Source organism: Alosa pseudoharengus, unplaced genomic scaffold (assembly GCF_046254945.1).
Source record: "Alosa pseudoharengus isolate Yale_2024_CS ecotype anadromous, Long Island Sound unplaced genomic scaffold, YU_APseudo_1.1 YU_APseudo_1.1_scf_21, whole genome shotgun sequence".
NCBI lineage: Eukaryota > Metazoa > Chordata > Actinopteri > Clupeiformes > Clupeidae > Alosa > Alosa pseudoharengus.
In genome coordinates, this window is record NW_027468674.1 from 24602782 (window position 1) to 24617781 (window position 15000).

Below are 15000 nucleotides of genomic sequence, written 5' to 3' on the forward strand. Positions count from 1 at the left end.
TTAACCAAATAGCTAGGGAGCTTTTTTAAGGCGCTCCTGCTCAGAAAGAAGAACATGCACTTGAGTTGAAACAGATCATTCTAGTTAAAGGGGACCTCTGTTTCTCGGGGTCACCGAGTACTGTCGGTACGAAAACCACCCCGAAAAAAATCAGTTTTACTTCGCTTGAGTTGCTGCAGCAGCCAAAAGCTAAAGCAGCCAGGCAGCTACAGCGCTACACTCTGGGGGCATGAACATGGGGGAACTCCCCCTTAAACCTTTTCATTTCCTCCATCTTTTCTACTGAACTTCAGGAGTCAGCTCTCCTCGTGCCAAAGGCCTCGTCCGTCTGCATGCTCCTTTCACATCCTAGCGTGCGCTCACGCGGTAGAGTGGATGATGATCTTAAACGTGTACGTGTGTGTGTGTGTGTGTGGTGTGTGTGTGTGTGTGTGTGTGTGTGTGTGTGTGTGTGTGTGTGTGTGTGTGTGTGTGTGTGTGTGTGTGTGTGTGTGTGTGTGTGTGTGTGTGTGTGTGTGGTCCCGAGAGGACCCTGATAATGGTTCAGACAGGACAGTGGTGCGGGGCCCGGCTGGGGGTTAATGGAATGTGTGTAGTGTCGAGTCATTGCCCGGGTGTGCTGACAGAGGGAGAGAGAGGGGTTCAAGATGGGGAACAAAAGGACAAGAGATGGTCCGACAGGGGGGAGGGGGAGAGAGAGAAAGAGGAAGGGGGGGCCAGAGAAAAGGCATGCATGCTTGAGAGAGAGAGAGTGATGGGGGAGAGACAGAGAGAGAAAGAAAGAGAGAGGAGAGCACAAATCAGTGATGCCTTGAAGCAGGGATAAAGCAGAGCCTCTACAGAACTCCTTCTATCGGAGAGTTTGATTGACTCATCATCTTCGTCTTAGACTTAATCCAGCCTCTGCATTCTCCCTCTCTCTCTTTCTCTCTCTCTCTCTCTCTCTCATTCTCTGTCCTCCTCGATTTCGGAACCCTGTTCTCCCCATCGACATCCTGTCCCACTCACAAACTCCATTAATTCCAACTGATCTGTTTGTCCCTTGTCAGGACAGGCGTGTCAACACGCTCACTGTCCTATGAGCTCTGGGCCATATGGGCCTGGCAGAGATTCTGTGTGTCCAATGCAAGGAGTTGAGAGAAGAGGAGGGAGAGAAGAGGGGATGAGGGAGGAGAGGGGGAGAGAAGGAGAGGAGTGGAAATGTGAGAAGAGAGGGAGAGAAGGAGAGGAGTGGAAACGTGAGAAGAGAGGAGGAGAATGGAGAGGAGAGAGGAGAGGGTAGAGAGAGGAAGGGAGGAGGAGAATGGAGATGAGAGAGAGGAAGAGAGGATGAGAGGAGAGAGGAGAATGGAGGAGAGAGAGGAAGAGAGGAGAGAGAGGAAAAGAGGAGGAGAATGGAGAGGAGAGAGGAGAGGGTAGAGAGAGGAAGGGAGGAGGAGAATGGAGATGAGAGAGAGGAAGAGAGGATGAGAGGAGAGAGGAGAATGGAGAGGAGAGAGAGGAAGAGAGGAGAGAGAGGAAAAGAGGAGGAGAATGGAGAGGAGAGAGAGGAAAAGAGGAGGAGAATGGAGAGGAGAGAGAGGATGAGAGAGAGTAGAATGGAGAGGAGAGCAGTGGGACGGCACAGCTGGGCAGAGCGTGGGAAATGGAGCACCTAGCTGAGGGGACACTGACGTGCTCTCTCTCTCTCTCTCTCTCTCTCTCTCTCTCTCTCTCTCTCTCTCTCGCTCGCTCTCTCTCTCTCTCTCTCTCTCTCATTCTCACTCACTCTCTCTCTCACAGAAAAGAACAGAACAGAAGAGAAAAGAAAAGGAGAGGACGTTTCAAACTTTCTCATGAGAGAGTGGTGAAATTTGAGCCAGCTGTTTCGTGGGTGTTTGGGGTGACGTTTTCTGAAAGCAGTTAGCCGCGGTTTGTTGCAGGTTGCCTCCCCTACCAAACAACACTGTAAAACCCACCAGTCGGCAAACACACAAGGTCTTAGAGAGGCCGAGAGCTGAGCCAAGAGCAAGATATGCAGTATATCGTATACCGGGAGAAAAGTGTAGGAGGAGAAGGAAGGACTCTATTTCTGTCCTCGGAAGTGTTGGAGTGGTTCAAGGTGTCAGGACAGTGTTTTATTAGCTGTGGAAGAGACTGTGTGTATAGCTCTTAGTTCATGTTTATACTGTAGGTAGTCTATGGAGTGGACATGTGTGGAGTGGTTGGTAGGGTTGAGTGTGGTAAAGACCATTTCCTTGTGTGTGAGCATATGTAAAAATGTGCAGAAACCGCATGTTTATTTCTGATTGTGGCTTTCACACATACACACACACGCATCCGGGTGTGTGTGGATGTCAATGTGTGCATGTGATAACACATGTGTGTGTGTGTGTGTGTGTGTGTGTGTGTAGTATGCCTCCGTCAGCGTATGACTGTCAGCACACACTGTATAAATGTGTGGACAAAACACAGTTTGAGGCTGTGTGTATGTGTGCACTGTATACACTGTATACTGTCATGCGTGATAATGTGTATGCAACTAGATGTGTGTGCGTCTGTGTGTGTAAGAAAAAAAAGAAGAGAGTTGCTGTCTGTGTGTGTGTGTGTGTGTGTGTGTGTGTGTGTGTGGGTGTGTGTGTGCGTGTGTGTGTGTGTCTGTGTGCGTGTGTGTGTCTGTGTGCGTGTGTGTGTGTGTGCTCGCTCACACCCACCTTGAGGGTGATGTTCTTGAGCAGCGTGTCCTCGAGCACGGCCTGCAGCTTGCGGTTGATCTCCAGCGAGAGGTCCAGCGTGAGGCCGCTGTCGGCCGGGTGCGACGTGTACAGCGAGGCCATGATGCCGCCGCGCCGAATCAGACGCGCCTTGTTGATGTCCGACGCCTCCGAGGAGAGAGCGCCCGACTCCTCACGCAGCACGTAGCTCTGGATGATCCTGAGAGAGGGAGAGAAAGAGAGAGGGAGGGAGAGAGAGAAAGAGAGAGGGAGGAAGAGAGAGAGGGAGGGAGGGAGAGAAAGAGAACAGAGAGATAGAGAGAAAGAGAGGAGATACAGGTATATATAATGAGAGCCAGAGAGAGAGAGGAATGGAGAAAGAGGAAAAAGAGAGGGAAAGGATAGTGAAAGACAGCAGAAAGAAGAGTAAGACAGAGAGAAGGAAAGACAGAGAGAGAGAGAGCAATGTAGAAAGAGAGAAGGTGATCGAGGGATAGAGAGAGAGGAGAGGAGAGAAAGAAAAACAGAGGTGAGGCGATTTTGATTAGATGGCAATCTGTGAGAGTTTTCCCCATTTTCACACTCAAACACTCCATCACGGCAGAACAGACAATCTGACACCCCTCTTCCCCTCCCGCCCTCTCCTCACCCCACCGCCAAGAGAGAGAGAGAGAGAGAGAGAGAGAGAGAGAGAGAGAGAGAGAGAGAGAGGGGATAACAAGAGGATGAGTAAGTGCTGTGAGAGAGGAAGAGAGGAGGCTATAACTTGTTACACTCTAACAACAGAACAATGAATGGGTATACAGGCTGAGTGGAGAGGGAGGTGAATCAGTGTGTGTGTGTGTGTGTGTGTGTGACACAGCTGGACTGGGCAGACTGTATGGGGTGTGTGGTGGAGGGTGTGTGTGTGTCTGTGTGTAGGGAGGGAGGAAGAAGGTGCATAAGAGCTGAGAAAGAGTGTGTCTAAGTGTCTGTGTGTGTGTGTGTGTGTGTGTGTGGCGGGGGGGGGGGGGGGGGGGGGGGATAAGAGCTGAGTGTCTGATGTCTTGTGTCAAGGACTTCTTAATTACGCTTCTTTCAGCTGTAGTGTGTGTGTATATATATGTGTCCCTACAGACAGCAGTCCTCTTTGACAGAGATATCAGAGAGACTGGTGAGGCAACTCCACAGAGTTTCACTGCCCTCACATACACTCATCAACACCTTCTGTCCCTCTCTCTCCCCCTCACACACCTCAATCTGTACTGTACATCTGTGCATATATACAGTATATATATATATACATATATACACATACACACACACACGCACAGTACAAAATTCATACACTGCAAACCAACCGCATCTGAGCTTATGACTCATTCACACTCAAGTGTATTCATGTGCACACTCTCATAAACACACACACACACTCTTCAGTGCGCTGTGCTGACTCCTCAGCAGTACCTAATGAAGTATCTGCTCTGCTCTCCACAGCCTGCTTCCTCTGCCGGTCATGACTGACTGATTAGTCTGGAGAGCTTTCTTCTTCTGCGCTATCAGTTCCCACAGGAACTTCATTTACATGCCTTGCGCTGGAGGACCTGCTGCTCTCTACGCACCAGCACGCACGCACGCACACACACACACGCACACACACATACTCAGAAGCGCCAGGCATTAAATGGGCTGAAGTCCCAAACTGGGGAAACTGACATCTGTCTGGCGCTTCCTTAAAAATCTTTACCAAACCAACAAAGCCACCTGTCTGACACGACACCACCTCAGAACATTTGCATAGACAAATAAAAGCATTCATGAAGAGATGATTCCCGTGACCCCATCCCATTGGACTTCACAGCGTGCAACAGATATTGTTACACGGTGGCTTGGAAACAATAACGACCAGTTACCACAGTGGTGAAACTCCCCTCGTCCTTTTGCACGTACTGTAGACTTGCCAAACAAGAATTCACTGATGTCAGGAATATATAGTAGCCTGTGTGCCAAAAAATAGCAACTCACTTCAAACTCAAGCTTTTGAGAATCATAAATGCATGGAGAATGACGCTGAACTGTGTTATAGCTTCGAATAACACGGGAAATAATGAAGGCCAACGAGCAAAGGGTAATGAAGTTGGTAATGGCTCAATTTAAGGCCAAACAGAGAACCAGGTCCGCGACAAGGATAATTTGAAATCATTACGGCTGCCTGCCATCATAATTTTATCCAGGCCTTTTCAGAGAGGTGGTGGCAGGGGAGATAAAGAGATTGGGTGATAGAGAAAACGCTGAATCATTTCCATGCCAAATGGAGGATGAGAAGAGATGGAGAGATGGAGTGGTGACGGAAGACGAGGCCTCTCACTCCGCGGATCATTCTCTCCTTCACCATCTTTTTTTTTTTCTCTCTCTCTCTCTCTCTTCTTCCCTTGTTCCCGGTGATGACGCATGGGGGAGCATGAAAGGGCTTGGGGGTGTTTAAATGGGGGTCCGCAGATGGGCTGAGAGACCACACACAAAGAGGCCCGAGAGGAGGGGAGGTATGAAGCGCACACAGGGACCACAGAACCATAAAACCTGTGTGTGAGGCGGGGGAGGAAAAAAAAGATGGATAGAAGGATGGATGGATGGAGGAGTGGGGGGGGGGGTGGTGAGGCATGGGTCACTGGGTTCATAAGACTAAGACTGTAGTATGAGTGTAAGTGTGTATGAAGATGTGATGCTGAAGTGAACTGAGTATGTGTTCATTACATGCATGTGTGTAACCGTGTGTGTGTGTGTGTGTGTGTGTGTGTGTGGTGGAAGATGGTGACTGTACGACAGGATTCAATATCCACTTAAAGACCACTAGGATCAGTTCTAATCCACACACAATGGAAAGAGATATTTTGAGCCTTCACCTTTTAAACATAAAATTCTGTGAAATTCTCAGGGTATGTGACTTTGAGCAGAAAGCTGGACGCATACCAAGTTCCATGGTTCGAAATACACTAATGAGTTCTGAGAGTTTGCAGAACTGAGCCTACTGAATCTACGGAGATAGATTTTGTCCCAAAATGGCAAACCTGAAACAGGCCAAATTAGCATGGAGGGCTAATATGCACCCCGAAATGCTAATTCACATGAATTACAATGAGGGACGTGGTCACAGCAAGCGAAAAGAAACAAACTAGGGAAGAACACAGCACTACACTCTTTCACACACACACACGCACACACACACACACACAAAACAACACATCTTACCTTGAACTGGCCTTGGGTACATTTCCGGCCCAATCCCGTCAGAACAGTATTTAATACAAACAAAGCATAAACACAAAAATAATTCGCAAGATAAAAGAGTTTGAAAGGGCGCTGGAGGCTATGAGGTAGGGCGAGCCAACAGCAGCCAAGCGTTAACAGCTTAAAACAACAATAACAAAAACAAAAATAACAACACAATTAAATAAAAGACAGAGAGAGAATTAAACAGATAGCGTCTAGAGAACTCTCATCTACAGTGCGTTCTGCACTGCTGGCTAAGAGGACCCACTGAGACTGTTTGGCTGCCATTAGGCTCGGCGGCTCTGGCACTTCTAAAACTGGCTGGTGCAGTCTCCTATGGGATGCTTCAGAGAGAAGGGAAAGGGAACGGGACAGAAGCACTGGGAATCGGAATGGATGGAGGGAAAACAGCCATTTTCTCCTAGGGCTTCTCTCTCTCTCTCTCTCTCTCTCTCTCTCTCTCTCTCTCTCTCTCTCTCTCTCTCTCTCCTACCGTGACACTGAGTGTGTGTGAGCTCCGCAGGCTGACCTGATTCTCACCCAGCGGGTAAGTCCGATCCACTGGAGAGAAGAGGAGGAAGGGGAGGAGGAGGAGGGTGTGTGTGTGTGTGTGTGTGTGTGTGTGTGTGTGTGTGTGTGTGTGTGTGTATGTGTGTGTGTGTGTGTGTGTGTACTACACTCTACAAGCCTATAAGCATGTGAGGATGAGCACCGCCACAAGACACCATATCCTGCAGGGTCAGCAGATCTACATACCCAAATAAAATCCAATCTTGCCTCATTTATTTGCCATTAGGACTCCAAAGACGTTCAAGTCTTCTCTAGGTTTCTCAAAAAGGTCAACTTCTGGAGAAGCAGAGTACTCCATAAAAGTTCCTAAATGTTGAATGTTTCTGCTGACCTCTCCCACAACTTGTAGTAAAAAGTTAAGTTGAAAAAATTAAAAGTTCTCTGGACATTTAATTGGGGTCATCTAAAAGGTGCTCTGGAGCCTCGGGCCTCATCTCTGTGTCCCTCGAGAGCGCTGGGCAGAGGCGGGCAGCACTGGCACCCACACCGCTGCATGCACAGTGGTGGCCAGAGCTGGCTGGCTGGCTGTTCGGTCAGTCGGTTGGTCGGTCAGCCGGCCGGACACTGGCATGAGCGGAACAGTGTGTGTGTGTGTGTGGATGCGCCCCGCGCCAGCTGGCACGCGTGAATGTTAGGAAGCTGGTTGCCGTGGGTTACGTGTGCAGGGCTGTCTCTGAGTGCATGGACAACCTCACACACACACACACACACACACACACTCACAACCTCTCACACAGACAACCTCTCTCTCACACACACACACACACACAGACAACCTCTCACACACAGACAACCTCTCTCTCTCTCACACACACACACACACACACACACACACACACACACACACACACACACACACACACACACACACACACACACACACACACACACACACACACACACTCTCTTTTATGAGAAGTGGGCAGAAAGGGAGGCAGGCAGGTACCTAGAGTCCAATCAATAGCACTTTTCCCCTCTTATACTATTCAACTCATGCCGCCATTGTTGTCATTGATGAAGCACCCCTAATGCGTGCCACCAATGATCTGGTCCTTACAAACGTCTCAACACGGCCCATTTGGCTGTCTGGATAACGACCCGCTCTCCATCACTGGCTCATGGCCGGCCGCCTTCGGAAAGAAAGAGAGCACCCGGCTGGGGCCGAGTCTGAAGGACCCGCAAATACACATGCTTGGCTCGCATGAATACAGAAGCTCTGCTGCATTATGAATGGGCTGGTGGGGGTGGGGTGCAGTGGGGTGGGGGGGGGGGGCGTACAAAGCAAGCGAGGGAGATGTAGAAAGCAGGCCAGTGGTTCAAATGGATGATATAGGGGGGGAGAGAAGGGGGGAAATGTGTGTGTGTGTGTGTGTGTGTGTGTGTGTTTGTATGTTGGGGGGTGTGGGGGGGCAGGGAGTGTTCCTATCTATGAAAGGTCTGGAGACCTGACGTGTTCGTGGCAAGTGAAGTACAATGGCAAAGACTCAAACAGAATGGAAAATGCAGCGCAACAAAGTCCAAAACAGAGCAGGAAATAGAACAGAGACTGAGCGTTGGTGCTGGCATCCGTCTTGGTGTTATGAGGAAGGTGGAGTGGTGCTGGTGCTGGTGCTGATGATGGAGGTGGAGGTGGATGGGCTGTGGGGCTCTAATCGTGCTGCTCCTGCGTCAGACCCGTGTGTGGCCTGCCAGATGAGGTGTGGATGTTGCCAGATGAGGTGTAGTGTTGAGTGTGTGTGTGTGTGTGTGTGTTTGTGTGTGTGTGTGTGTGTGTGTGTGTCGGCCTCGGTGCGTCGGCACATGGCCCATGAATATGGATGCGGCGTCGCCAGGACCCCTGCTGACGCATCGCGCACCCTCCCTTCCTCTGAGAGCCCTCCAGAATACGGCTATAAATAAGTCAGGGAGCGCAGGGGCAAGTGAATGTGTGTGTGTGTGTGTGTGTGTGGGTGGGTGGGTGTGTGTGTGTCTGTGTGTGTGTGTCAAAATGACTCCTGGTATGTGAATGAGCATATGTGTGAATAAAACCTGAGGTTGTATGGATGGTGTGAGACAGAATGGGTCTGTAGTGTGTGAATGAGAGTGTGTGTGTGAATGCAATGTGAAGTTGTGTGTATGTGCGTGTGTATTTCTTTGTGTGTGTGTGTGTGTGTGTGTGTGTGTGTGTTAATCTGTGTGCGTGCCAGGTTGTCAAAGGCTCTGCGTGTGTTGACGCGTCTATGAATGCGGGACTTGTTTTAAATGAACGCCGGCCAATTGTCATTGTCTGAGGGAAACTGACAAACAGGATTTGTGAGTCTGCTGGCAGCCCCAAAACTGCAGCAAACGAAAGAGCAACAAGGGGAGGAGACGCGGCGTCACAACACCAAAAAAACAAAACAAACAAAAAACACCAACTGTCTAAACGATGTCTCTTGTCTGCCTGGGCGAATGATGGCTCCCATCTGCAAATTCCTTTCGTGATGAGACACGCTGACAGAGGGACAGGCGGTTGACGAGGACAACGAGGAGACCAAGATGGCCGACACCAAAGTGAAGTTGCAGAGACTATGTCTAGACCCTGTTTATTTGTCTTAAATCCGCCTCTAAGGGGAGTTGATGTTGAAGGGAAATAAATAAAGCCTTGACCTACAGCTATGCATACATTGTCATGATGCCAAGAGATGGCTTCATCCTAAAGTTCTCAAGAAAGTCAAAAAAGGAGACACCATAAATAGAATAAAAAGACATTTCAAGGAAAAAGAAACAGCGCCATGTCGGTGTCAAAGCAAGGGCGAAGACAGGAGAAGACAGCGTGTGAGATTGTCTCCTGCGTCTCTTCTTTTTTTGCACTCATCTCTCTCTCTCTCTCTCCCCCTCTCCATTCGTCTTTTTTCTCGTCCACTCACTTGGTCTTTTTGCGGATCTCCTCCACCAGCTGCTTGATGTGATCCTCCATGAACTCGATCTTCTCGTTCTTGCGGGCGTGGGCCTTCTGCAGGCGCACGATGCGCTCCACCAGCACCGCCTTGTCCACCTCGGGGAAGCTGTCGGCCGCCGCCGAGGACGACGACGGGCCGCCCGACTGGTTCTCCGGCGAGCGGTCGTCCGTGCTGCTGCCGCGCGCGTTCAGAGAGCCTGGAGAGGAGATGGGGAAGGATGGAGGGATGAGAAGGAGAAGGGAGGGAGGGAGGGAGAGGATAAAAAAGGGGGAAATCGAGGTTCCCCAGAAGGGATGAGAGGATGAAGAGAGAGCAGGAAAGGAGGAAGGGGAGGAAGAGAGAATCAGGGAACCCAAGAGAGAACGGTGTGTGGAATGGAGGGATGATGGAGAGAGCAAGGCAGTAAATGAGGGAGGGAGAGAGAGACAGAGAGATGGGGAGTATGGAGGGATGATGAGAGGAGAGAGCAAGGCAGTGAGAGTAAAGAGATGAGTAAATGAGGGAGAGAGGGATGGGGAGTATGGAGGGATGATGGGAAAGAAAGCAAAGGAGTGAGAGAAAGGGATTTATGAATGAGAGAGAGAGAGAGAGAGAGCAAGACACAGTGAGAAAGAGGGAGGACAAAGACAAAAAGAGATAAAGAGATAAAAAGGCAATTTTCTCAACATGAGCTCCCATTCTCACACGTTACGATTACTTTCAGGGCAATAACTGCAGTGAGGGCACCCAATAGATACTGGCCATCGATCAGTCATGGCTCTAACAGCTGCAGAGCTGAGTGTGTGTGTGTGTGTGTGTGTGTGTGTGTGTGTGTGTGTGTGTGTGTGGGGGGGTTTTGAGCCATCAGCCTGGTCTACACAACATTCAGAAACTCGCTGATCTTTTGCTGTTAGAGAGGCTGCATGACAGCCAAAAATCATGGGGCTTGGGCAAATGCATTTGGGGGCTTGGGCAAATGCATTTGGGTGCATATTGAGGCATTGTGGGTAACGTAGTCAGATGGAATGCGGTGTTCATACCTGATGAGCTAGAGCGGCTGCCCATGCTGCTGACGTCTCGGTCACATCCGCCGTTCTCCACTTGATCCAGCTTCTTCCTCGCTGCGCGTGTACACACACACACACACACACACACACACACACACACACACACACACACACACACACACACACACACACACACACACACACACACACACACACACACACACACACACAGTGAGAGGGAGACATTTAAAAACCATTTAGTGAATCATCACATGGACCAAGGACACCTGAAAAGGTCAAAATGTAGACATACACCAATTATCTCAGCAATGTAGAAACCAGGAGAAATGTAGGAAGAAACCAAGAGGGAGATTCTAATCAACTTCAATCTTTTGTGTGTCTGTGTGTGTGAGAGAGAGAGAGAGAGGTGGAGAGAGAGAGAGATAGAGAGAGAGAGAGAGACAGACATAGACAGGGAGATAGATAGAGAGAGGAGTTTAACTCCAGCACATGCCAGGCTGTTCCACAGCTGTCCTTTCCCACAGCTTATGAGCCCATTTAACAGCCTGCCTCCCCCAGCCCAGGGACGCATCCAGCAATCATGTCAAAGAAGGTCAATTAAAGGCTCTTATGAGCAGCCCCAGGTGTGGAGCGGGACCAGAGAGACTGCAGGGGTCCCCCTAGAGACAGGCAGGCGCCCGAAATAGTGCCTGTTTAAAAATACCTCCACGTACTGTACAAAACCCCACTCTCTACCCAACCTGAAAAAGGAACTAAGTACAGCTCCCCAGGTGCTCCTCTCCATCCCTCTCTCTCTCTCTCTCTCTCTCTCTCTCTCCCTCCCTCCCTCTATCCATCCCTGTCTCTTACCCTCCATCTCTCTAATACCTCTCCTGCTCTCTTTCCCCCTGCACTCTAATCTTCCCTCCTTCCGTCTCTTCGTCCCTCCTTTCTTCTCCTGAGTGACTCAAGCTGTGAATGAAAAAGTGGTTGTACCCCCTCAGTGGTTGTACCCCCCTCTTCTATCTTTATCCGTTCATCCCTGCGTGTCCCTTCTTCTCTACCCCTCTCTCTCTCTCTCTCTCTCTCCATTTCTCTCACAGAAGAGTTTTTCTTCCTCTCTAAACAAGCCTAGTGTCTATCTGTCTGCTGATCCCTTCTTCCCTCATGCCATCCCTTTCTCTCTCATCGCTCTCTCGCTCACACTCTCCTATGTGCCCATTGTTGTCTTGGTCTTTCTGCGGTTGCCAACCAAACGAGCGCTTCTGCCCTCTTTGCCGTCCTGCCGTCTTTAAATTACTCTTTCTTCTCTCTGGCAGACCTGCCAAGCTGGCTGACTCACCATCTCTCTCTCTCTCTCTCTTACATTCACCCACTCTCTCTCTCTCTCAGGCTCCTCCTCAACTCTCTCTCTCTCTCAACTTTCTCCATCTCTGTGAGAAGGAGAAACTGTCCGACTTGCCGACTTGCTCTCTCGCTCCTCTCCTCCACCTTGTTCTCCTTCTCTCTCCTTTGCTCTTGGCCTGCCTCTCTGCCTTTGTCTCCGTCTGTCTGCATCAGTCTGTCTGTTTATCTGTGTGCTGAGATGAGTGCCAATACACCACACACACACACACACGCACACACGCACACACACACACACACACACACACACACACACACACACAGACACACACACACACACAGCCCAAGAGCATCAATATGGCTCTGTAATTATAAACAGCAGCAGGGGGCTGGGGGGCAGCAGGGGGAGGGGATCAGGAGTGCGCTTTGCTCTGCTTCATTACAGAGAGGCTCTTGTAGCGCCGGAAGTGGATCCGCAGCAGTGCCATACACAGCGCTGAGAGCCGGATGAGATCAGGCGGCTGATTGCAGCCCTTTGTGCCAGAGAGAGGGGCTTTGTGATGCCTGCTGTGTGTGTGTGTGTGTGTGTGTGTGTGTGTGTGTGATGAGAGTTCTGGTGACCCAGGGAGATTTGGAACAGTTAACATGTGGATTATCGTGGTCTCCTGGAACATTCATTTCCATGTGAATACAGCTTGGCTAGTATTAGGCTAGCAACGGTAAATAGGCTAGTAACGGTGTTAGCCGCAGACTACAAGATGTCTGGTAAGCTTCTTATTGCTGATATTCAGCAATCAGTTATATATCATTATTATTTTACTTTTTCAAGCTCTGATGCATGTTAAAGTGCATTTCTGAATTCTGGGTATCAAGTATGAAATGTTTGGTAAGGTTCTGAGCAACATTCTAGCATTCTACAACATGGTTTAGAACGACCAAGTTGTTGTGTGTTCTCTGACTTTGTGTGAGCCCTTCGGTGAGGTTCTAAGCATGTCTGAAGATGCTGCTGACGTTCTGCGTGTTCTCTGACCTTGTGTGAGCCGTTTGGTGAGGTTCTAAGCTCGTCTGAACATGCTGCTGACGTTCTGCGTGTTCTCTGACCTTGTGTGAGCTGTTTGGTGAGGTCTTTGATGTTGGCGATCTGCTTCCTCTTCTGCGTGACCAGGTCGTCCCGGAGTTCGTCCACGCGCGTCTTCAGCTGCGTCGTCTCCGTCTGCAGGCCCGAGCGCTCGGCCTGCAGCACCGCCACTTCCTCCATGCGCTGCTGCTCCTCGCGCTTCAGCTTCGCCGTCTACAACACACACACACACACACACACACACACGCACGCACACACACATACACACACACATACGCACAGACATGCATGTAAGCCAGGGAATCTCCTGTATACCTGTATCTATACACAGAAAAATACTATTCTACATCTCGACACAAAAGTCAGGTGTGTGACTAAAATGCCCCCACATACAGAAACACATGAGCCTTCATCTCATGTTCACACACGACACATAAACACACACAGACAGTTTAAATCCATGTGTGCCTACTGCAACCAAAATAGCAGCACAGGACATAAACACTGAGGTGCGGCTGTGCTGGGATTGGAGGGACTGTAGAGTCTTTAACATTTAACACACATGGCAGCTGAAGGTTAATGCTGATAGACATTTCTATCTTGCTCACTCACTCACAAACACACACACATCCCCTCATTGTTTAGTCTACACAGGTCAACTCATATACGCGCGTGCGCGCACACACACGCGCACACACGCACACACACACGCACACGCACACACACACACACACACACACACACACACACACACACACACACACACACACACACACACACACACACACACACACACACACACACACACACACCGTCTCGGTGAGGGCCCTCTCGGTGTCCTGCAGCCTGGCCTCCAGCTCACGGCTCTTCTCGGTCAGCCGGTCCAGCTGGGACTGCAGGCCGTTGCTCTCCGACTGCAGCTGGGCGTTCTTGCTGGTCAGCTTCTCGGTGAAGCCCAGCAGCTCGCCCTCGCGCGTCCGGCTGCCCTGCACGTCGCCCTGCAGGTCGTTGATCTGACCGTTCAGACCCTCCACCTCCTCGCGCAGAGACGCCAGGTCCTGCTCATCCCTGATGACCGGCCGGGGAGAGGGGAAGAGAGAGCAAAAGAAAGTACATTGTTTGTTGTTTGTTTGTTAAATTTAAGGCCATTTCCGCAACTAAGGCTATTTAATGGCCAGAGCACTGTGTGTTAAAAGAAAGTACATAAATGGCCGTCTCAGATAGTTTAGTTAGCTAGCTTCATTATCCCCGGAGGGAAATTCAGATTCATAGTTACTGCTCTAGACCAGAGATCTATAAGCTATATCCTCCTTCTTGGGTGGGTGGGGTGGGTCTTTTGCCTTTATACAAATAGGACAGTGGAAAGTGACAGGAAATGAATGTGGGGGGAGGGGGGTCAGAGGAAGGATAAGGAAATGGCCGCAGGTTGGAGTTAAAACTGGGGTCATCCTGGGCACTCTGACCCGTGTGCAGTTGGGATGCTGCAGTGCTACTCTCTCTTCTTTACACATTCCATCCTGCTCTTCCCCGAGGACCGGCTGGAGAGAGGAGGGTAAGAACAGGAATATACAGACCCGAATGAAAACGTCTCGCTATCCATCAGCTACCTCTCCTCTAACAAGGCAAAACCCTGCGAGTCTCCGAGAACCGACCGCGGAGAAAAGGGATTTACAGAAGCAAACAGGAAATGCCTCTCCATCTTTCAGTTCCTACCGCTCGCTTCCTCCTCTCCAGACACCAGGTCACTGTCCCCGTGATGGATGAGAGCAGGACATAATAAAAGTAGGAAAAAAGGAACAAAACTCTCCTCCATCCCTCTCCTTCTCCATCGACCTCTCCTTCAATCTCTTTTCTTACCCATCAAGGTTTACTTGGGTCATAAATGTCGTTTAAGGTTGGGTCTTAAATGTCGATTATCTCCTTAACATTTCCCGGCGACATCCATCCAGCAGGTGTAGGTAACAGCGTCTTTATGGGCGTGGGGCAGAAGGCAGGAGAGGTTCAATCTGTCTGCCCGAGGTAAGTGTCTCCTCGGTCTGATAATGCAACTCCTCAATCGCGGCCCCTCCATCAGGGCTCCTGGAGGGGGCCTTCCACGTCCACCGCACCCCTTTAGAGCTTCTATGAGGCTCTCTGAAGATGAAGTCTGCAATGGCACA

General features: G+C 50.0%; 1 protein-coding gene across 1 annotated transcript in view; it reads right to left on the reverse strand.

Annotated features, from left to right (window-relative positions):
- Nucleotides 1–2693: 2693 nt before the first annotated feature.
- ccdc186 (coiled-coil domain-containing protein 186) overlaps nt 2694–15000 on the reverse strand; it is a gene marked incomplete at its 3' end in the record, with an annotated part of 30736 nt that continues 18429 nt past the window's right edge. The window contains 5 exon segments of the mRNA XM_076298261.1: nt 2694–2913; nt 9401–9629; nt 10453–10533; nt 12865–13054; nt 13654–13909. Of these exon segments, the coding sequence (XP_076154376.1) occupies nt 2694–2913; nt 9401–9629; nt 10453–10533; nt 12865–13054; nt 13654–13909 (976 nt within the window).